Source organism: Engystomops pustulosus, unplaced genomic scaffold, assembly GCF_040894005.1.
Source record: "Engystomops pustulosus unplaced genomic scaffold, aEngPut4.maternal MAT_SCAFFOLD_116, whole genome shotgun sequence".
Classification (NCBI taxonomy): domain Eukaryota; kingdom Metazoa; phylum Chordata; class Amphibia; order Anura; family Leptodactylidae; genus Engystomops; species Engystomops pustulosus.
This window is the reverse complement of record NW_027284997.1, coordinates 319,095-342,150: the sequence shown is the minus strand read 5'-3', so window position 1 is coordinate 342,150 and position 23,056 is coordinate 319,095. Positions and strand designations below refer to the sequence as shown.

At 49.4% G+C, this 23,056-nt stretch overlaps 1 protein-coding gene across 2 annotated transcripts in view; it reads left to right on the top strand.

Annotated features, from left to right (window-relative positions):
• Positions 1–4,542: 4,542 nt before the first annotated feature.
• Positions 4,543–23,056, top strand: part of FAM20A (FAM20A golgi associated secretory pathway pseudokinase) — a 185,844-nt gene continuing 167,330 nt past the window's right edge. Inside the window, exon 1 of one of the 2 annotated variants that reach the window (XM_072131652.1) lies at positions 4,543–5,456. In XM_072131652.1, coding sequence (XP_071987753.1) covers positions 5,146–5,456 — 311 coding nt within the window. In that variant the 5' untranslated portion in view covers positions 4,543–5,145. Of the gene's footprint in view, positions 5,457–22,394; positions 22,596–23,056 lie in introns of those variants that run through there. The other variant, XM_072131653.1, reaches the window with a different exon arrangement.

Genomic DNA, 23,056 nt, shown 5'->3' with positions numbered 1-23,056 from the left:
GTATTGGTCATTTCCTGTTTTGTATATAACCCTTTGTTTCCCATCATTCCCTGCCGGATCTTTGTGCCTCTTAGCCTTAGAGAAAGCTTCCTAGCGAGTATTGCTGTGTTCCTGCGTATTCCTGCGTTCCAGTGTATTCCTGTGTGTTCCCGTTCCTGAGTCCTGTGTTGCCGTGTTACCTGTGTTCCTCCCTGTTGCTGTGTGCCTGTGTTCCCGTTCCCTCCTGCCTGGACCTCCTGTTGCTGACCCCGGACTTGAACCTGACGTTGCATCTCTGCCGCCTGCCCTGACCCTGTGCCTGGACCCGACTACGAGTTTGTCATCCGTTAAGGTACCTCGACCTCGGCTGCCACCGTGGGCTAGTCACACCTGGGAACGACCTAGTGGTATCCTGCCGCAGCAAGTCCAACCCGCTTTGCGGCGGGCTCTGGTGAAAACCAGGTGCCGCTAGGCTCCGGTTCCGGGTGTTGGCTAGTTACATCTCCCGCGGTGGTCCAGAGGATCCACTGAACCTAACACTGCCCTATAATAGTCACAGTGCTGCCCCCAGTAGTCACAGTGCTGCCCCCAGTAGTCACAGTGCTGCCCCCAGTAGTCACAGTGCTGCCCCCAGTAGTCACAGTGCTGCCCCCAGTAGTCACAGTGCTGCCCCCTTTGTCAAAGGTCGAGATGACCAAAACGTCGTACTAATTGTTGATCTACTTATGTTTTGAAAAAAGATGTTATGATACAAAACTACTTTATGGTGAAGGCTGATTACTATGAATTCTTTCACTACAAATAAAAATTAATTAAGCAAAGAAAAACTCATTGTGTGTGCCGAAAATTCATCTATCTTGCATGAAGTGGACCGAGAATCCCAATTTTCTAGAGCACCACACATTCCAGTAGAGTGCGGTACCTCTGCTACTATTTAGTGCTGCCCCTAGTAGCCACAGTGCTGCCCCCAGTAGTCACAGCACTGCCCCCAGTAGCCACAGCGCTGCCTCCACCAGCTACAGCGCTGCCCCCAGTAATCACAGTGCTATCCCCATTAGTCACAGTGCAGCCCTCAGTAGTCACAGTGCTATCCCCAATTACAGAGCTGCCCCCAGTAGTTACAGAGATGTCCCTGGTAGCCACAGTGCTGCCCCCGGTAGCCACAGTGCTGCCCCCAGTAGTCACAGTGCTGCCCCCCATAGTCAGTGCTGCCCCCCAGTAGTGACAGTGCTGCCCCCCAGTAGTCACAGTACTATTCCCAGTAGTCACAGTACTATTCCCAGTAGTCACAGTCCAGCCCACAGTAGTCACAGTGCTATCCCCAATTACAGAGCTGCCCCCCATAATCACAGTGCTGCCCCCAGTAGTCACAGTCCTGCCCCCCATAATCACAGTCCTGCCCCCCATAATCACAGTGCTGCCCCCAGTAGTCACAGTGCTGCCCCCAGTAATCACAGTACTATTCCCAGTAGTCACAGTCCAGCACACAGTAGTCACAGTGCTATCCCCAATTACAGAGCTGCCCCCAGTAGTTACAGTGCAGCCCCCAGTAGTCACAGTGCTGCCCTATAATAGACACAGTGCTTCCCCCAGAAGCCACAGTGCTGCCCCAGTAGTCACAGCACTGCCCCCAGTAGTCACAGCACTGCCCCCAGTAGCCACAGCGCTGCCTCCACCAGCCACAGCGCTGCCCCCAGTAATCACAGTGGTATCCCCATTAGTCACAGTCCAGCCCTCAGTAGTCACAGTGCTATCCCCAATTACAGAGCTGCCCCCAGTAGTTACAGAGATGTCCCTGGTAGTCACAGTGCTGCCCCCGGGAGCCACAGTGCTGCCCCCAGTAGTCACAGTGCTGCCCCTCATAATCGCAGTACTGCCCCAGTAGTCACAGTGCTGTTCCCCAGTAATCACAGTGCTGCCCCCAGTAGTGAAAGTGCTGCCCTATAATAGACACAGTGCTGCCCCCAGTAGTCACAGTGCTATCCCCGAGTAGTCACAGTGCCGCCCCCTGTAGTCACAGTGCTGCCCCCTGTAGTCACAGTGCTGCCCTATAATAGTCACAGTGCTGACCCCGGTAGTCACAGTGCTGACCCCTGTAGTCACAGTGCTGCCCTATAATAGTCACAGCGCTGACCCCAGTAGTCACAGTGCTGCCCCCTGTAGTCACAGTGCTGCCCTATAATAGTCACAGCGCTGCCCCCTGTAGTCACAGCGCTGCCCCCTGTAGTCACAGCGCTGCCCCCTGTAGTCACAGCGCTGCCCCCTGTAGTCACAGCGCTGCCCTATAATAGTCACAGTGCTGCCCCCAGTAGCCACAGTGCTTCCCCCCCGAAATCACAGTACTGCCCCAAGTAGTCACATTGCTGCCCCCCAGTAGTGACAGTGCTGCCCCCCAGTAGTCACAGTACTATTCCCAGTAGTCACAGTCCAGCCCACAGTAGTCACAGTGCTATCCCCAATTACAGAGCTGCCCCCAGTAGTTACAGTGCTGCCCCCAGTAGTCACAGTGCTGCCCCCCATAATCACAGTACTGCCCCCAGTAGTCACAGTGCTGCCCCCAGTAGTCACAGTACTATTCCCAGTAGTCACAGTCCAGCACACAGTAGTCACAGTGCTGCCCCCAGTAGTCACAGCGCTGCCCCCAGTAGTCACAGCACTGCCCCCAGTAGCCACAGCGCTGCCTCCACCAGCCACAGCGCTGCCCCCAGTAATCACAGTGCTATACCCATTAGTCACAGTCCAGCCCTCAGTAGTCACAGTGCTATCCCCAATTACAGAGCTGCCCCCAGTAGTTACAGAGACGTCCCTGGTAGTCACAGTGCTGCCCCCGGTAGCCACAGTGCTGCCCACAGTAATCACAGTGCTGCCCCCCATAATCGCAGTACTGCCCCCAGTAGTCACAGTGCTGCTCCCCAGTAATCACAGTGCTGCCCTATAATAGTCACAATGCTGCCCCCTGTAGTCACAGTGCTGCCCCCTGTAGTCACACTGCTGTCCCCAGTTGCCAAATCTGTTCCCTGCCCCTAGATACCCCAGACCCACCTGCCCCTAGATACCACACAGCCTCCTGCCCCAGATACCACAGAGCCCCCTGCCCCTAGATACCCCACAGCCCCCTTCCCCTAGATACCACAGAGCCCCCTGCCCTAGATACCCCAGAGCCACCTGCCCCTAGATACCCCAGAGCCACCTTCCCCTAGATACCCCAGAGCCACCTGCCCCTAGATACCCCAGAGCCCCCTGCCCTAGATACCCCAGAGGCACCTGCCCCTAGATACCCCACAGCCACCTGCCCCTAGATACCACACAGCCCTCTGCCCCTAGATACCACACAGCCCTCTGCCCCTAGATACCCCACAGCCCTCTGCCCCTAGATACCCCAGAGCCCTCTGCCCCTAGATACCCCACAGCCCTCTGCCCCTAGATACCCCACAGCCCTCTGCCCCTAGATACCCCACAGCCCTCTGCCCCTAGATACCCCACAGCCCTCTGCCCCTAGATACCCCACAGCCCTCTGCCCCTAGATACCCCACAGCCCTCTGCCCCTAGATACCCCACAGCCCTCTGCCCCTAGATACCCCACAGCCCTCTGCCCCTAGATACCCCACAGCCCTCTGCCCCTAGATACCCCACAGCCCTCTGCCCCTAGATACCCCACAGCCCTCTGCCCCTAGATACCCCACAGCCCTCTGCCCCTAGATACCCCACAGCCCTCTGCCCCTAGATACCCCACAGCCCTCTGCCCCTAGATACCCCACAGCCCTCTGCCCCTAGATACCCCACAGCCCTCTGCCCCTAGATACCCCACAGCCCTCTGCCCCTAGATACCCCACAGCCCTCTGCCCCTAGATACCCCACAGCCCTCTGCCCCTCAGGACTGTCACCCTCCAGGACAGGACACTGCTCTCAGGACTGTCACCCTCCAGGACAGGACACTGCTCTCAGGACTGTCACCCTCCAGGACAGGACACTGCTCTCAGGACTGTCACCCTCCCAGGACACTGCTCTCAGGACTGTCACCCTCCCAGGACACTGCTCTCAGGACTGTCACCCTCCCAGGACCCTGCTCTCAGGACTGTCACCCTCCCAGGACCCTGCTCTCAGGACTGTCACCCTCCCAGGACATCGCTCTCAGGACTGTCACCCTCCCAGGACACTGCTCTCAGGACTGTCACCCTCCCAGGACACTGCTCTCAGGACTGTCACCCTCCCAGGACACTGCTCTCAGGACTGTCACCCTCCCAGGACACTGCTCTCAGGACTGTCACCCTCCCAGGACACTGCTCTCAGGACTGTCACCCTCCAGGACACTGCTCTCAGGACTGTCACCCTCCAGGACACCGCTCTCAGGACTGTCACCCTCCCAGGACACTGCTCTCAGGACTGTCACCCTCCCAGGACACCGCTCTCAGGACTGTCACCCTCCCAGGACACTGCTCTCAGGACTGTCACCCTCCCAGGACACTGCTCTCAGGACTGTCACCCTCCCAGGACAGGACACTGCTCTCAGGACTGTCACCCTCCCAGGACACTGCTCTCAGGACTGTCACCCTCCAGGACACTGCTCTCAGGACTGTCACCCTCCAGGACACTGCTCTCAGGACTGTCACCCTCCAGGACACTGCTCTCAGGACTGTCACCCTCCCAGGACACCGCTCTCAGGACTGTCACCCTCCCAGGACAGGACACTGCTCTCAGGACTGTCACCCTCCCAGGACACCGCTCTCAGGACTGTCACCCTCCCAGGACACTGCTCTCAGGACTGTCACCCTCCCAGGACACTGCTCTCAGGACTGTCACCCTCCCAGGACAGGACACTGCTCTCAGGACTGTCACCCTCCCAGGACACTGCTCTCAGGACTGTCACCCTCCAGGACACTGCTCTCAGGACTGTCACCCATCCAGCACCCTGCACCCAGGACTGTCACCCATCCAGCACCCTGCACCCAGGACTGTCACCCATCCAGCACCCTGCACCCAGGACTGTCACCCATCCAGCACCCTGCACCCAGGACTGTCACCCATCCAGCACCCTGCACCCAGGACTGTCACTCATCCAGCACTCCGCACCCCGGACTGTCACCCATCCAGCACTCCGCACCCCGGACTGTCACGCACCCGGCACCCAGGACTGTCACCTATCCAGCCCCCCGCACTGTCCCCCCCATGATGCTGTTGCGCAGGGGTCGGGCGCTGCTGGCGCTGACACTGGGCGCCCTCCTTACGGCTGACGTCTACTTCCATCTGTGGCCGGAGGTGCAGGAGCGGCTCTCCCCGGACTGTGACTGCGCGCACCCTGCACCCCACATGGAGAACAGCACCCAAGCCGCCAGCAGCACCCACTACAGCGGCTCCAAGCTGCAGCGCCTCTTCTCCCACCACCTCTACCGGGTGCAGGAGACCCGACCTAAAGACCCCCTAGTGGAAGCCCACCAGAGCGCCCGCAGCCAGCGCAAGAGGGCGGCCAGCTACACCAGGTAAGACCCCCGACCTGTGTATAACATCCCCAACCTGTGTATAACATCCCCAACCTGTGTATAACACCCCCACCCTGTGTATAACACCCCCGACCTGTGTATAACACCCCCGACCTGTGTATAACACCCCCACCCTGTGTATAACACCCCCAACCTGTGTATAACACCCCCAACCTGTGTATAACACCCCCACCCTGTGTATAACACCCCCACCCTGTGTATAACACCCCCGACCTGTGTATAACACCCCCGACCTGTGTATAACACCCCCGACCTGTGTATAACACTCTGCCCCCACCCTGTGTATAACACCCCCGACCTGTGTATAACACCCCCGACCTGTGTATAACACCCCCGACCTGTGTATAACACCCCCGACCTGTGTATAACACCCCCACCCTGTGTATAACACCCCCACCCTGTGTATAACACCCCCACCCTGTGTATAACACTCTGCCCCCACCCTGTGTATAACACCCCCACCCCCTGTATATAACACTCCCCCCCACCCTGTATATAACACCCCCCCCTGTGTATAACACCCCCCCACCCCACCCTGTGTATAACACCCCCCCACCCCGTGTATTACACCCCCGACCTGTGTATAACACCCTCACCCTGTATGTAACTCCTCCGACCTGTGTATAACACCACCACAGTATATAACACCCCCCACCCTGTGTATAACACTCTGCACCCCCCACCCTGTATATAACACTCCCCCCCTGTATATAACTCCCACCCTGTGTATAACACCCCCACCCTGTGTATAACACTCTGCCCCCCCCACCCTGTATATAACTCCCCCCCCCTGTATATAACACCCCCACCCTGTGTATAACACTCTGCCCCCCCACCCTGTATATAACACTCCCCCCCTGTATATAACTCCCCCCCCTGTGTATAACACTCCCCCCAGTGTTTGGGATGTGGGGATTTCCTGGTGACGCGTCTCCTCCGCTCTGGATCTTGTGAGTCGTCGCTTCCAAATCAATTGGAATTTTACAAAAAGAATAAAAAACATTCTGTGTCACATAAACAACACAAGACCCCACAGGCCCCTCCCCCCAAGCCCCCCCGCATAATGAGTACAACCCAGGACCCCACAGGCCCCTCCCCCCGCATCATGAGTACAACACAGGACCCCACAGGCCCCTCCCCCCGCATCATGAGTACAACACAGGACCCCACAGGCCCCTCCCCCCGCATCATGAGTACAACACAGGACCCCACAGGCCCCTCCCCCCGCATCATGAGTACAACACAAGACCACACAGGCCCCTCCCCCCGCATCATGAGTACAACACAGGACCACACAGGCCCCTCCCCCCGCATCATGAGTACAACACAAGACCCCACAGGCCCCTCCCCCCGCATCATGAGTACAACACAAGACCACACAGGCCCCTCCCCCCGCATCATGAGTACAACACAAGACCCCACAGGCCCCTCCCCCCGCATCATGAGTACAACACAAGACCCCACAGGCCCCTCCCCCCGCATCATGAGTACAACACAAGACCACACAGGCCCCTCCCCCCGCATCATGAGTACAACACAAGACCCCACAGGCCCCTCCCCCCGCATCATGAGTACAACACAAGACCACACAGGCCCCTCCCCCCGCATCATGAGTACAACACAAGACCCCACAGGCCCCTCCCCCCGCATCATGAGTACAACACAGGACCACACTGGCCCCTCCCCCCGCATCATGAGTACAACACAGGACCCCACAGGCCCCTCCCCCCGCATCATGAGTACAACACAAGACCACACAGGCCCCTCCCCCCGCATCATGAGTACAACACAGGACCACACAGGCCCCTCCCCCCGCATCATGAGTACAACACAAGACCCCACAGGCCCCTCCCCCCGCATCATGAGTACAACACAAGACCACACAGGCCCCTCCCCCCGCATCATGAGTACAACACAAGACCCCACAGGCCCCTCCCCCCGCATCATGAGTACAACACAAGACCCCACAGGCCCCTCCCCCCGCATCATGAGTACAACACAAGACCACACAGGCCCCTCCCCCCGCATCATGAGTACAACACAAGACCCCACAGGCCCCTCCCCCCGCATCATGAGTACAACACAAGACCACACAGGCCCCTCCCCCCGCATCATGAGTACAACACAAGACCCCACAGGCCCCTCCCCCCGCATCATGAGTACAACACAGGACCACACTGGCCCCTCCCCCCGCATCATGAGTACAACACAGGACCACACTGGCCCCTCCCCCGCATCATGAGTACAACACAGGACCACACTGGCCCCTCCCCCCGCATCATGAGTACAACACAGGACCACACAGGCCCCTCCCCCCGCATCATGAGTACAACACAGGACCACACAGGCCCCTCCCCCCGCATCATGAGTACAACACAGGACCACACAGGCCCCTCCCCCCCAAAGCCCCCCCCCCGCATCATGAGTACAACACAAGACCCCACAGGCCCCTCCCCTGAGGCCCCTCCCCCCGAGGGCCCCCCCCGCATCATGAGTACAACACAAGACCCCACAGGCCCCTCCCCCTGAGGCCCCCCCCATCATGAGCGCAACACAAGACCCCACAGGCCCCTCCCCCCGAACCCCCCCCCCCCACATCATAAGCACAACACAAGACCCCACAAGACCCTCCCCTGAGGCCCCACCCCCTGCATCATGAGCACAACACAAGACCCCACAGGCCCCTCCCCCCGAGCCCCCCCCCACATCATGAGCACAACACAAGGCCCCACAGGCCCCTCCCCTGAGGCCCCTCCCCCCGAGGGCCCCCCCCGCATCATGAGCACAACACAAGACCCCACAGGCCCTTCCCCCTGAGGCCCCCCCCATCATGAGCGCAACACAAGACCCCACAGGCCCCTCCCCCCGAACCCCCCCCCCCACATCATGAGTGCAACACAAGACCCCACAGGCCCCTCCCCCCGAGTCCCCCCCCCCATCATGAGCGCAACACAAGACCCCAGATCCGGTCACCGATCGTGCGAAGCCCCTCCCTCTCCACATTATGATCACAACACAAGCGGAACATGTGACCGCGGCCTCATTCTAAAAACAGCCCAAAGCGTCTACGCACGAGTTTTATAAACGCATTGTAGACCCCAACGTGATCAGCCGGGAACTCATCCGCCAGGGGCTGCAGCTGGACTTCAGTGGTGCCGCAATCCTTCTCCGCCAATAATACACGAGGAAACTGTCACATGACACAAAGAGCCAACTAAAAACCAGCAGCAATAAAGACCCCGCCCCCGAGGTCCCAATGATTAATGACCCTGCCTGACTGCCTGAGCTCATCCCCAGAGTACAGACGCCTCAGGAAGCTCTCGGAACGCCGAGTCTTATTGCCCCACATCTAACGCGTCCATTCTGCACTCCTCCCACAGCGCCGCTCAGTGCGGACAGAAAGGTTTTGGCAAAGGTGCTGTTTAATCGGCTGGTGCAGTTTGCGCCCCGGCTCCTTTCGGGGACCCAGCACTGCTCTGTTCCAGGCCGCAGTACATTTAGTGCTGTGCTTTGTGTCCAGGAGGCAGTGGAGCAGGGCAGGGCTGGTAACTGGAACGGGTACTTGCTGTCCTTGGATCGGGGTAACCACGAGTACCTCTGGTCTGTCCTTCTGAGGTATGGCCTGCCGGGGGAGTTTGTCAATTGGCTGAAAGTTTTGTACGCAGGGGCAGAGAGTTTCCCGCTTGTGAACGGTTGGATTGGCCGCTCTTTTGAGGTCGGGTCTGGTGTTCGCCAGGGTTGTCCTCTGAGCCCACTTTTATACGTGTTCGCGATTGACCCATTCCTTAGGAGGGTTGATCGTGGGCCGTTGGGGATGGATCGGGCAGCACCGGAAGCCACTCTAAGGGTGGTAGCGTATGCTGATGATGTCACCATTTTCGTGTCCTCGGGAGGGGAGGCGCAATGGGTGATGTCAGAGGTTGACCGCTACTCAGAGGCTTCTGGGTCCAAGATCAACCGGGATAAGTGTGAGAGTCTCTGGCTGGGAGAGGGGGATCCAGGCTTTGATCTCCCGGACACTCTTCCAGGGCCCCAGGACTCTGCCAAAGTTCTCGGCATCGAATTTGGACAGGGGGATTACCCCATGCAAAACTGGGACGGCAGGCTTAAGATCGCCGCTCAGAAGGTGGACCAGTGGAAGGGTTGGTCTTTGACCCTCAGAGAAAGGGTTCACCTGATTAAAACTTACCTGCTCCCGTAGGGGATGGGCTCCTCCGTGGGTATGCTCCTGTAGAGGATGGGCTCCTCCGTGGGTATACTCCCGTAGGGGATGGGCTCCTCCGTGGGTATACTCCTGTAGGGGATGGGCTCCTCCGTGGGTATACTCCTGCAGGGGATGGGCTCCTCCGTGGGTATACTCCTGCAGGGGATGGGCTCCTCCGTGGGTATACTCCTGCAGGGGATGGGCTCCTCCGTGGGTATACTCCTGTAGGGGATGGGCTCCTCCGTGGGTATACTCCTGCAGGGGATGGGCTCCTCCGTGGGTATACTCCTGCAGGGGATGGGCTCCTCCGTGGGTATACTCCTGCAGGGGATGGGCTCCTCCGTGGGTATACTCCTGCAGGGGATGGGCTCCTCCGTGGGTATACTCCTGCAGGGGATGGGCTCCTCCGTGGGTATACTCCTGTAGGGGATGGGCTCCTCCGTGGGTATACTCCTGCAGGGGATGGGCTCCTCCGTGGGTATACTCCTGCAGGGGATGGGCTCCTCCGTGGGTATACTCCTGTAGGGGATGGGCTCCTCCGTGGGTATACTCCTGCAGGGGATGGGCTCCTCCGTGGGTATACTCCTGCAGGGGATGGGCTCCTCCGTGGGTATGCTCCTGTAGGGGATGGACTCCTCCGTGGGTATACTCCTGCAGGGGATGGGCTCCTCCGTGGGTATACTCCTGCAGGGGATGGGCTCCTCCGTGGGTATACTCCTGCAGGGGATGGGCTCCTCCGTGGGTATGCTCCTGTAGAGGATGGGCTCCTCCGTGGGTATACTCCCGTAGGGGATGGGCTCCTCCGTGGGTATACTCCTGTAGGGGATGGGCTCCTCCGTGGGTATACTCCTGCAGGGGATGGGCTCCTCCGTGGGTATACTCCTGCAGGGGATGGGCTCCTCCGTGGGTATACTCCTGCAGGGGATGGGCTCCTCCGTGGGTATACTCCTGCAGGGGATGGGCTCCTCCGTGGGTATACTCCTGCAGGGGATGGGCTCCTCCGTGGGTATACTCCTGTAGGGGATGGGCTCCTCCGTGGGTATACTCCTGCAGGGGATGGGCTCCTCCGTGGGTATACTCCTGCAGGGGATGGGCTCCTCCGTGGGTATACTCCTGCAGGGGATGGGCTCCTCCGTGGGTATACTCCTGCAGGGGATGGGCTCCTCCGTGGGTATACTCCTGCAGGGGATGGGCTCCTCCGTGGGTATACTCCTGCAGGGGATGGGCTCCTCCGTGGGTATACTCCTGCAGGGGATGGGCTCCTCCGTGGGCATACTCCTGCAGGGGATGGGCTCCTCCGTGGGTATACTCCTGCAGGGGATGGGCTCCTCCGTGGGCATACTCCTGCAGGGGATGGGCTCCTCCGTGGGCATACTCCTGCAGGGGATGGGCTCCTCCGTGGGTATACTCCTGCAGGGGATGGGCTCCTCCGTGGGCATACTCCTGCAGGGGATGGGCTCCTCCGTGGGTATACTCCTGCAGGGGATGGGCTCCTCCGTGGGTATACTCCTGTAGGGGATGGGCTCCTCCGTGGGTATACTCCTGCAGGGGATGGGCTCCTCCGTGGGTATACTCCTGCAGGGGATGGGCTCCTCCGTGGGTATACTCCTGCAGGGGATGGGCTCCTCCGTGGGTATACTCCTGTAGGGGATGGGCTCCTCTGTGGGTATACTCCTGTAGGGGATGGGCTCCTCCGTGGGTATACTCCTGCAGGGGATGGGCTCCTCCGTGGGTATACTCCTGCAGGGGATGGGCTCCTCCGTGGGTATACTCCTGCAGGGGATGGGCTCCTCCGTGGGTATACTCCTGCAGGGGATGGGCTCCTCCGTGGGTATACTCCTGCAGGGGATGGGCTCCTCCGTGGGTATACTCCTGTAGGGGATGGGCTCCTCCGTGGGTATACTCCTGCAGGGGATGGGCTCCTCCGTGGGTATACTCCTGCAGGGGATGGGCTCCTCCGTGGGTATACTCCTGCAGGGGATGGGCTCCTCCGTGGGTATACTCCTGCAGGGGATGGGCTCCTCCGTGGGTATACTCCTGTAGGGGATGGTTTCGGCCTTTCTTCCAGGAATGGGAGACAGGAGGGCAAGTGAAGGATCTCCGTACACCGCATGGGCATCTTCCGGCTTACGCTACCCCGGTTCTGAAGGTGATTCGCCGGTGGGGTCTGGGAATGTGGGAGATCAGGACCATGTGGGTTCTGTTGACCCATTTCCAGAAGCCTCTGGCCCTCAGGGATTGCCCAGGTCGGGATCTGAGGGTGGGTTTAGGTCTTTTGAATTCCATCCGGATCCCCTTGAAGGTTCTGGGGAGAAAAGGAAAAAATAAAAAAATAATGTTATTTAGTGACCGCGGGGGCTCGGAAAAATAGGAAAAATAAAAAGTTATAAAAAAAGAAATGATTCTAACCCCGCCCCTTTCCCTAGAACTGATAGAAATCTAAATAAACAGTAAAAATCCTAAACACATCGGGTATCGCCGCGTCCGAAAATGTCCGATAAAAATATAATAACCGTTTTTTCACTGCATTTAACCCCGTAATGGAAAATATTGGCCAAAGTCACAAATGGCGCTGTGTTTGTCATTTTAAAAAATATTAAAAATTCAATAAATAAATTATCAAAAGGTCCTAAAAATAGAAGCATTGAAAACGTCATCAAAAGGTGCAAAAAGGTATGCACTGAGGTATGAAGAAGTAACAAGCAAACCCCCCCCTCCCCCCCGCTGTCAGGACGGGATTAACCCTCGCCTGCGCCTGCAGCTGTTTGTCTAAGGACGTTCTGTTTATTCTCCCGTAACGTTTTGTTGCTGATCTGCCACGTGTGCACCTACCTGCACCTACCATCCTGAGCACAGTACTACTTCTCCTGTATATATATATACAGTGCACAGTACTACTTCTCCTGTATATATACAGTGCACAGTACTACTTCTCCTGTATATATATACAGTGCACAGTACTACTTCTCCTGTGTATATATACAGTGCACAGTACTACTTCTCCTGTATATATACAGTGCACAGTACTACTTCTCCTGTATATATACAGTGCACAGTACTACTTCTCCTGTATATATATACAGTGCACAGTACTACTTCTCCTGTATATATACAGTGCACAGTACTACTTCTCCTGTATATATACAGTGCACAGTACTACTTCTCCTGTATATATACAGTGCACAGTACTACTTCTCCTGTATATATACAGTGCACAGTACTACTTCTCCTGTATATACAGTGCACAGTACTACTTCTCCTGTATATATACACTGCACAGTACTACTTCTCCTGTATATATATACAGTGCACAGTACTACTTCTCCTGTATATATATACAGTGCACACTACTACTTCTCCTGTGTATATATACAGTGCACAGTACTACTTCTCCTGTATATATACAGTGCACAGTACTACTTCTCCTGTATATATATACAGTGCACACTACTACTTCTCCTGTGTATATATACAGTGCACAGTACTACTTCTCCTGTATATATACAGTGCACAGTACTACTTCTCCTGTATATATGGGCAGTGCACAGTACTACTTCTCCTGTATATATACAGTGCACAGTACTACTTCTCCTGTATATATATACAGTGCACAGTACTACTTCTCCTGTATATATACAGTGCACAGTACTACTTCTCCTGTATATACACAGTGCACAGTACTACTTCTCCTGTATATATACAGTGCACAGTACTACTTCTCCTGTATATATACAGTGCACAGTACTACTTCTCCTGTATATATATATATACAGTGCACAGTACTACTTCTCCTGTATATATACGGGGCACAGTACTACTTCTCCTGTATATATGGGCAGTGCACAGTACTACTTCTCCTGTATATATATACAGTGCACAGTACTACTTCTCCTGTATATATACAGTGCACAGTACTACTTCTCCTGTATATATATACAGTGCACAGTACTACTTCTCCTGTATATATATACAGTGCACAGTACTACTTCTCCTGTATATATACACAGTGCACAGTACTACTTCTCCTGTATATATACAGTGCACAGTACTACTTCTCCTGTATATATACAGTGCACAGTACTACTTCTCCTGTATATATATATACAGTGCACAGTACTACTTCTCCTGTATATATACAGTGCACAGTACTACTTCTCATGTATATATACAGTGCACAGTACTACTTCTCCTGTATATATATACAGTGCACAGTACTACTTCTCCTGTATATATACACAGTGCACAGTACTACTTCTCCTGTATATATACAGTGCACAGTACTACTTCTCCTGTATATATACAGTGCACAGCACTACTTCTCCTGTATATATACCGTGCACAGTACTACTTCTCCTGTATATATACAGTGCACAGTACTACTTCTCCTGTATATATACAGTGCACAGTACTACTTCTCCTGTATATATACAGTGCACAGTACTACTTCTCCTGTATATATACAGTGCACAGTACTACTTCTCCTGTATATATATACAGTGCACAGTACTACTTCTCCTGTATATATACAGTGCACAGTACTACTTCTCCTGTATATATACCGTGCACAGTACTACTTCTCCTGTATATATACAGTGCACAGTACTACTTCTCCTGTATATATACAGTGCACAGTACTACTTCTCCTGTATATATACACAGTGCACAGTACTACTTCTCCTGTATATATACAGTGCACAGTACTACTTCTCCTGTATATATACAGTGCACAGTACTACTTCTCCTGTATATATATACAGTGCACAGTACTACTTCTCCTGTATATATACAGTGCACAGTACTACTTCTCCTGTATATATACAGTGCACAGTACTACTTCTCCTGTATATATATACAGTGCACAGTACTACTTCTCCTGTATATATACACAGTGCACAGTACTACTTCTCCTGTATATATACAGTGCACAGTACTACTTCTCCTGTATATATACAGTGCACAGTACTACTTCTCCTGTATATATAGTGCACAGTACTACTTCTCCTGTATATATACACTGCACAGTACTACTTCTCCTGTATATATACAGTGCACAGCACTACTTCTCCTGTATATATACGGTGCACAGTACTACTTCTCCTGTATATATATATATACAGTGCACAGTACTACTTCTCCTATATATATATACAGTGCACAGTACTACTTCTCCTGTATATATACAGTGCACAGTACTACTTCTCCTGTATATATATACAGTGCACAGTACTACTTCTCCTGTATATATATACACAGTGCACAGTACTACTTCTCCTGTATATATATACAGTGCACAGTACTACTTCTCCTGTATATATACAGTGCACAGTACTACTTCTCCTGTATATATAGTGCACAGTACTACTTCTCCTGTATATATACAGTGCACAGTACTACTTCTCCTGTATATATACAGTGCACAGTACTACTTCTCCTGTATATATATATATACAGTGCACAGTACTACTTCTCCTGTATATATACAGTGCACAGTACTATTTCTCCTGTATATATACAGTGCACAGTACTACTTCTCCTGTGTATATACAGTGCACAGTACTACTTCTCCTGTATATATACAGTGCACAGTACTACTTCTCCTGTATATATACACAGTGCACAGTACTACTTCTCCTGTATATATACAGTGCACAGTACTACTTCTCCTGTATATATATACAGTGCACAGTACTACTTCTCCTGTATATATATACAGTGCACAGTACTACTTCTCCTGTATATATACAGTGCACAGTACTACTTCTCCTGTATATATATACAGTGCACAGTACTACTTCTCCTGTATATATATACAGTGCACAGTACTACTTCTCCTGTATATACAGTGCACAGTACTACTTCTCCTGTATATATATACAGTGCACAGTACTACTTCTCCTGTATATATATACAGTGCACAGTACTACTTCTCCTGTATATATACACAGTGCACAGTACTACTTCTCCTGTATATATATACAGTGCACAGTACTACTTCTCCTGTATATATATACAGTGCACAGTACTACTTCTCCTGTATATATACAGTGCACAGTACTACTTCTCCTGTATATACAGTGCACAGTACTACTTCTCCTGTATATATATACAGTGCACAGTACTACTTCTCCTGTATATATATACAGTGCACAGTACTACTTCTCCTGTATATATACACAGTGCACAGTACTACTTCTCCTGTATATATATACAGTGCACAGTACTACTTCTCCTGTATATATACAGTGCACAGTACTACTTCTCCTGTATATATATACAGTGCACAGTACTACTTCTCCTGTATATATATACAGTGCACAGTACTACTTCTCCTGTATATATATACAGTGCACAGTACTACTTCTCCTGTATATATACAGTGCACAGTACTACTTCTCCTGTATATATATACAGTGCACAGTACTACTTCTCCTGTATATATATACAGTGCACAGTACTACTTCTCCTGTATATATACAGTGCACAGTACTACTTCTCCTGTATATATATACAGTGCACAGTACTACTTCTCCTGTATATATATACAGTGCACAGTACTACTTCTCCTGTATATACAGTGCACAGTACTACTTCTCCTGTATATATATACAGTGCACAGTACTACTTCTCCTGTATATATATACAGTGCACAGTACTACTTCTCCTGTATATATACACAGTGCACAGTACTACTTCTCCTGTATATATATACAGTGCACAGTACTACTTCTCCTGTATATATACAGTGCACAGTACTACTTCTCCTGTATATATATACAGTGCACAGTACTACTTCTCCTGTATATATATACAGTGCACAGTACTACTTCTCCTGTATATATACACAGTGCACAGTACTACTTCTCCTGTATATATATACAGTGCACAGTACTACTTCTCCTGTATATATATACAGTGCACAGTACTACTTCTCCTGTATATATATACAGTGCACAGTACTACTTCTCCTGTATATATACAGTGCACAGTACTACTTCTCCTGTATATATACAGTGCACAGTACTACTTCTCCTGTATATATACAGTGCACAGTACTACTTCTCCTGTATATATACAGTGCACAGTACTACTTCTCCTGTATATACAGTGCACAGTACTACTTCTCCTGTATATATACAGTGCACAGTACGACTTCTCCTGTATATATATATATACAGTGCACAGTACTACTTCTCCTGTATATATACAGTGCACAGTACTACTTCTCCTGTATATATATACAGTGCACAGTGCTACTTCTCCTGTATATATATACAGTGCACAGTACTACTTCTCCTGTATATATATACAGTGCACAGTACTACTTCTCCTGTATATATACACAGTGCACAGTACTACTTCTCCTGTATATATATACAGTGCACAGTACTACTTCTCCTGTATATATACACAGTGCACAGTACTACTTCTCCTGTATATATACAGTGCACAGTACTACTTCTCCTGTATATATACAGTGCACAGTACTACTTCTCCTGTATATATACAGTGCACAGTACTACTTCTCCTGTATATATACACAGTGCACAGTACTACTTCTCCTGTATATATATACAGTGCACAGTACTACTTCTCCTGTATATATATACAGTGCACAGTACTACTTCTCTTGTATATATACAGTGCACAGTACTACTTCTCCTGTATATATACAGTGCACAGTACTATTTCTCCTGTATATATACAGTGCACAGTACTACTTCTCCTGTATATATATACAGTGCACAGTGCTACTTCTCCTGTATATATATACAGTGCACAGTACTACTTCTCCTGTATATATATACAGTGCACAGTACTACTTCTCCTGTATATATACACAGTGCACAGTACTACTTCTCCTGTATATATACAGTGCACAGTACTACTTCTCCTGTATATATACAGTGCACAGTACTACTTCTCCTGTATATATACAGTGCACAGTACTATTTCTCCTGTATATATATACAGTGCACAGTACTACTTCTCCTGTATATATACAGTGCACAGTACTACTTCTCCTGTATATATACAGTGCACAGTACTACTTCTCCTGTATATATATATATATAGTGCACAGTACTACTTCTCCTGTATATATACAGTGCACAGTACTACTTCTCCTGTATATATATACACAGTACTACTTCTCCTGTATATATACAGTACACAGTACTACTTCTCCTGTATATATACAGTGCACAGTACTACTTCTCCTGTATATATACAGTGCACAGTACTACTTCTCCTGTATATATACAGTGCACAGTACTACTTCTCCTGTATATATACACAGTGCACAGTACTACTTCTCCTGTATATATACACTGCACAGTACTACTTCTCCTGTATATATACACTGCACAGTACTACTTCTCCTGTATATATACACTGCACAGTACTACTTCTCCTGTATATATACACTGCACAGTACTACTTCTCCTGTATATATACACTGCACAGTACTACTTCTCCTGTATATATACAGTGCACAGTACTACTTCTCCTGTATATATACAGTGCACAGTACTACTTCTCCTGTATATATATACAGTGCACAGTGCTACTTCTCCTGTATATATACAGTGCACAGTACTACTTCTCCTGTATATATACAGTGCACAGTACTACTTCTCCTGTATATATATACAGTGCACAGTACTACTTCTCCTGTATATATATACAGTGCACAGTACTACTTCTCCTGTATATACAGTGCACAGTACTACTTCTCCTGTATATATATATACAGTGCACAGTACTAATTCTCCTGTATATACACAGTGCACAGTACTACTTCTCCTGTATATATACAGTGCACAGTACTACTTCTCCTGTATATATACAGTGCACAGTACTACTTCTCCTGTATATATACACTGCACAGTACTAATTCTCCTGTATATATACAGTGCACAGTACTACTTCTCCTGTGTATATACAATGCACAGTACTACTTCTCCTGTATATATATATACAGTGCACAGTACTACTTCTGCTGTATATATACAGTGCACAGTACTACTTCTCCTGTATATATAGTGCACAGTACTACTTCTCCTGTATATATACAGCGCACAGTACTAATTCTCCTGTATATATACAGTGCACAGTACTACTTCTCCTGTGTATATACAATGCACAGTACTACTTCTCCTGTATATATATATACAGTGCACAGTACTACTTCTCCTGTATATATACAGTGCACAGTACTACTTCTCCTGTGTATATACAGTGCACAGTACTACTTCTCCTGTGTATATACAGTGCACAGTACTACTTCTCCTGTATATATACAGTGCACAGTACTACTTCTCCTGTGTATATACAGTGCACAGTACTACTTCTCCTGTATATATACAGTGCACAGTACTACTTCTCCTGTATATATACAGTGCACAGTACTACTTCTCCTGTGTATATACAGTGCACAGTACTACTTCTCCTGTATATATACAGTGCACAGTACTACTTCTCCTGTATATATATACACTGCACAGTACTACTTCTCCTGTGTATATATACAGTGCACAGTACTACTTCTCCTGTATATATACAGTGCACAGTACTACTTCTCCTGTATATATACAGTGCACAGTACTACTTCTCCTGTATATATATACACTGCACAGTACTACTTCTCCTGTATATATATATACAGTGCACAGTACTACTTCTCTGCTGTATATATACAGTGCACATTACTACTTCTCCTGTATATATACACTGCACAGTACTACTTCTCCTGTATATATACAGTGCACAGTACTACTTCTCCTGTGTATATACAATGCACAGTACTACTTCTCCTGTATATATATATACAGTGCACAGTACTACTTCTGCTGTATATATACAGTGCACAGTACTACTTCTCCTGTATATATAGTGCACAGTACTACTTCTCCTGTATATATACAGTGCACAGTACTACTTCTCCTGTATATATACAGTGCACAGTACTACTTCTCCTGTATATATACAGTGCACAGTACTACTTCTCCTGTATATATATATACAGTGCACAGTACTACTTCTCCTGTGTATATACAGTGCCCAGTACTACTTCTCCTGTATATATACAGTGCACAGTACTAATTCTCCTGTATATACACAGTGCACAGTACTACTTCTCCTGTATATATACAGTGCACAGTACTACTTCTCCTGTATATATACAGTGCACAGTACTACTTCTCCTGTATATATACACTGCACAGTACTAATTCTCCTGTATATATACAGTGCACAGTACTACTTCTCCTGTGTATATACAATGCACAGTACTACTTCTCCTGTATATATATATACAGTGCACAGTACTACTTCTGCTGTATATATACAGTGCACAGTACTACTTCTCCTGTATATATAGTGCACAGTACTACTTCTCCTGTATATATATACACTGCACAGTACTACTTCTCCTGTGTATATATACAGTGCACAGTACTACTTCTCCTGTATATATACACTGCACAGTACTACTTCTCCTGTATATATATACAGTGCACAGTACTACTTCTCCTGTATATATACAGTGCACAGTACTACTTCTCCTGTATATATACACTGCACAGTACTACTTCTCCTGTATATATACAGTGCACAGTACTACTTCTCCTGTATATATAGTGCACAGTACTACTTCTCCTGTATATATATACACTGCACAGTACTACTTCTCCTGTGTATATATACAGTGCACAGTACTACTTCTCCTGTATATATACACTGCACAGTACTACTTCTCCTGTATATATATACAGTGCACAGTACTACTTCTCCTGTATATATACAGTGCACAGTACTACTTCTCCTGTATATATACACTGCACAGTACTACTTCTCCTGTATATATACAGTGCACAGTACTACTTCTCCTGTATATATATACAGTGCACAGTACTACTTCTCCTGTATATATACAGTGCACAGTACTACTTCTCCTGTATATATACAGTGCACAGTACTACTTCTCCTGTATATATACAGCGCACAGTACTAATTCTCCTGTATATATACAGTGCACAGTACTACTTCTCCTGTGTATATACAATGCACAGTACTACTTCTCCTGTATATATATATACAGTGCACAGTACTACTTCTCCTGTATATATACAGTGCACAGTACTACTTCTCCTGTGTATATACAGTGCACAGTACTACTTCTCCTGTGTATATACAGTGCACAGTACTACTTCTCCTGTATATATACAGTGCACAGTACTACTTCTCCTGTATATATACAGTGCACAGTACTACTTCTCCTGTGTATATACAGTGCACAGTACTACTTCTCCTGTATATATACAGTGCACAGTACTACTTCTCCTGTATATATACAGTGCACAGTACTACTTCTCCTGTGTATATACAGTGCACAGTACTACTTCTCCTGTATATATACAGTGCACAGTACTACTTCTCCTGTATATATATACACTGCACAGTACTACTTCTCCTGTGTATATATACAGTGCACAGTACTACTTCTCCTGTATATATACAGTGCACAGTACTACTTCTCCTGTATATATACAGTGCACAGTACTACTTCTCCTGTATATATATACACTGCACAGTACTACTTCTCCTGTATATATATATACAGTGCACAGTACTACTTCTCTGCTGTATATATACAGTGCACATTACTACTTCTCCTGTATATATACACTGCACAGTACTACTTCTCCTGTATATATACAGTGCACAGTACTACTTCTCCTGTGTATATACAATGCACAGTACTACTTCTCCTGTATATATATATACAGTGCACAGTACTACTTCTGCTGTATATATACAGTGCACAGTACTACTTCTCCTGTATATATAGTGCACAGTACTACTTCTCCTGTATATATACAGCGCACAGTACTAATTCTCCTGTATATATACAGTGCACAGTACTACTTCTCCTGTGTATATACAATGCACAGTACTACTTCTCCTGTATATATATATACAGTGCACAGTACTACTTCTCCTGTATATATACAGTGCACAGTACTACTTCTCCTGTGTATATACAGTGCACAGTACTACTTCTCCTGTGTATATACAGTGCACAGTACTACTTCTCCTGTATATATACAGTGCACAGTACTACTTCTCCTGTATATATACAGTGCACAGTACTACTTCTCCTGTGTATATACAGTGCACAGTACTACTTCTCCTGTGTATATACAGTGCACAGTACTACTTCTCCTGTATATATACAGTGCACAGTACTACTTCTCCTGTATATATATACACTGCACAGTACTACTTCTCCTGTGTATATATACAGTGCACAGTACTACTTCTCCTGTATATATACAGTGCACAGTACTACTTCTCCTGTATATATACAGTGCACAGTACTACTTCTCCTGTATATATATACACTGCACAGTACTACTTCTCCTGTATATATATATACAGTGCACAGTACTACTTCTCTGCTGTATATATACAGTGCACATTACTACTTCTCCTGTATATATACACTGCACAGTACTACTTCTCCTGTATACTGACACGTATGTGTGGGAGGTGCTTGCCGTGTGCTGACAGATGGGTGCGTCGTGCTGGATCCTCTCTGTGCACACAGAACTTTCACCCTGTAAACATTACAAGACTTGTACAATGTCAGAGTGACCCCCGGAGGCGCAGGGCGGCAGTGCTGCTCCATGTGACATCTGCCCCGGACGGTGATAACATTGCTGTGTCAGGGTCCATTGTCCTGTTCTCATCAATCCGGTATCAATGGGGCAAATTTACTTACCCGGTCCTGTCACCATCCCCGATCCGGACGTCCGACGAAGATAAAGTCCGGCACGATTCATGAAGCTCCAGTTCCTGCATGTGTCGCTTCCCCGCTCAGGTCCCTGGAGTTCACCTTCTTCTTCCTGGTGCATGTAAGTGCATTGTCCGTGTATAATGCGCTGTGCGGGGAGTCACTAAGATCGTGCACCCGATATCCTGCATGTGTCACTTCCCCGCTCAGGTCCCTGGAGTTCACCTTCTTCTTCCTGGTGCATGTAAGTGTATTGTCCGTGTATAATGCGCTGTGCGGGGAGTCACTAAGATCATGCGCCCGATATCCTGCATGTGTCACTTCCCCGCTCAGGTCCCTGGAGTTCACCTTCTTCTTCCTGGTGCATGTAAGTGCATTGTCTGTGTATAATGTGCTGTGCAGGGAGTCACTAAGATCCTGCGCCTGATATCCTGCATGTGTCACTTCCCCGCTCAGGTCCTTGGAGTTCACCTTCTTCTTCCTGGTGCATGTAAGTGCATTGTCCATGTATAATGCGCTGTGCGGGGAGTCACTAAGATCCTGCGCCCGATATCCTGCATGTGTCGCTTCCCTGCTCAGGTC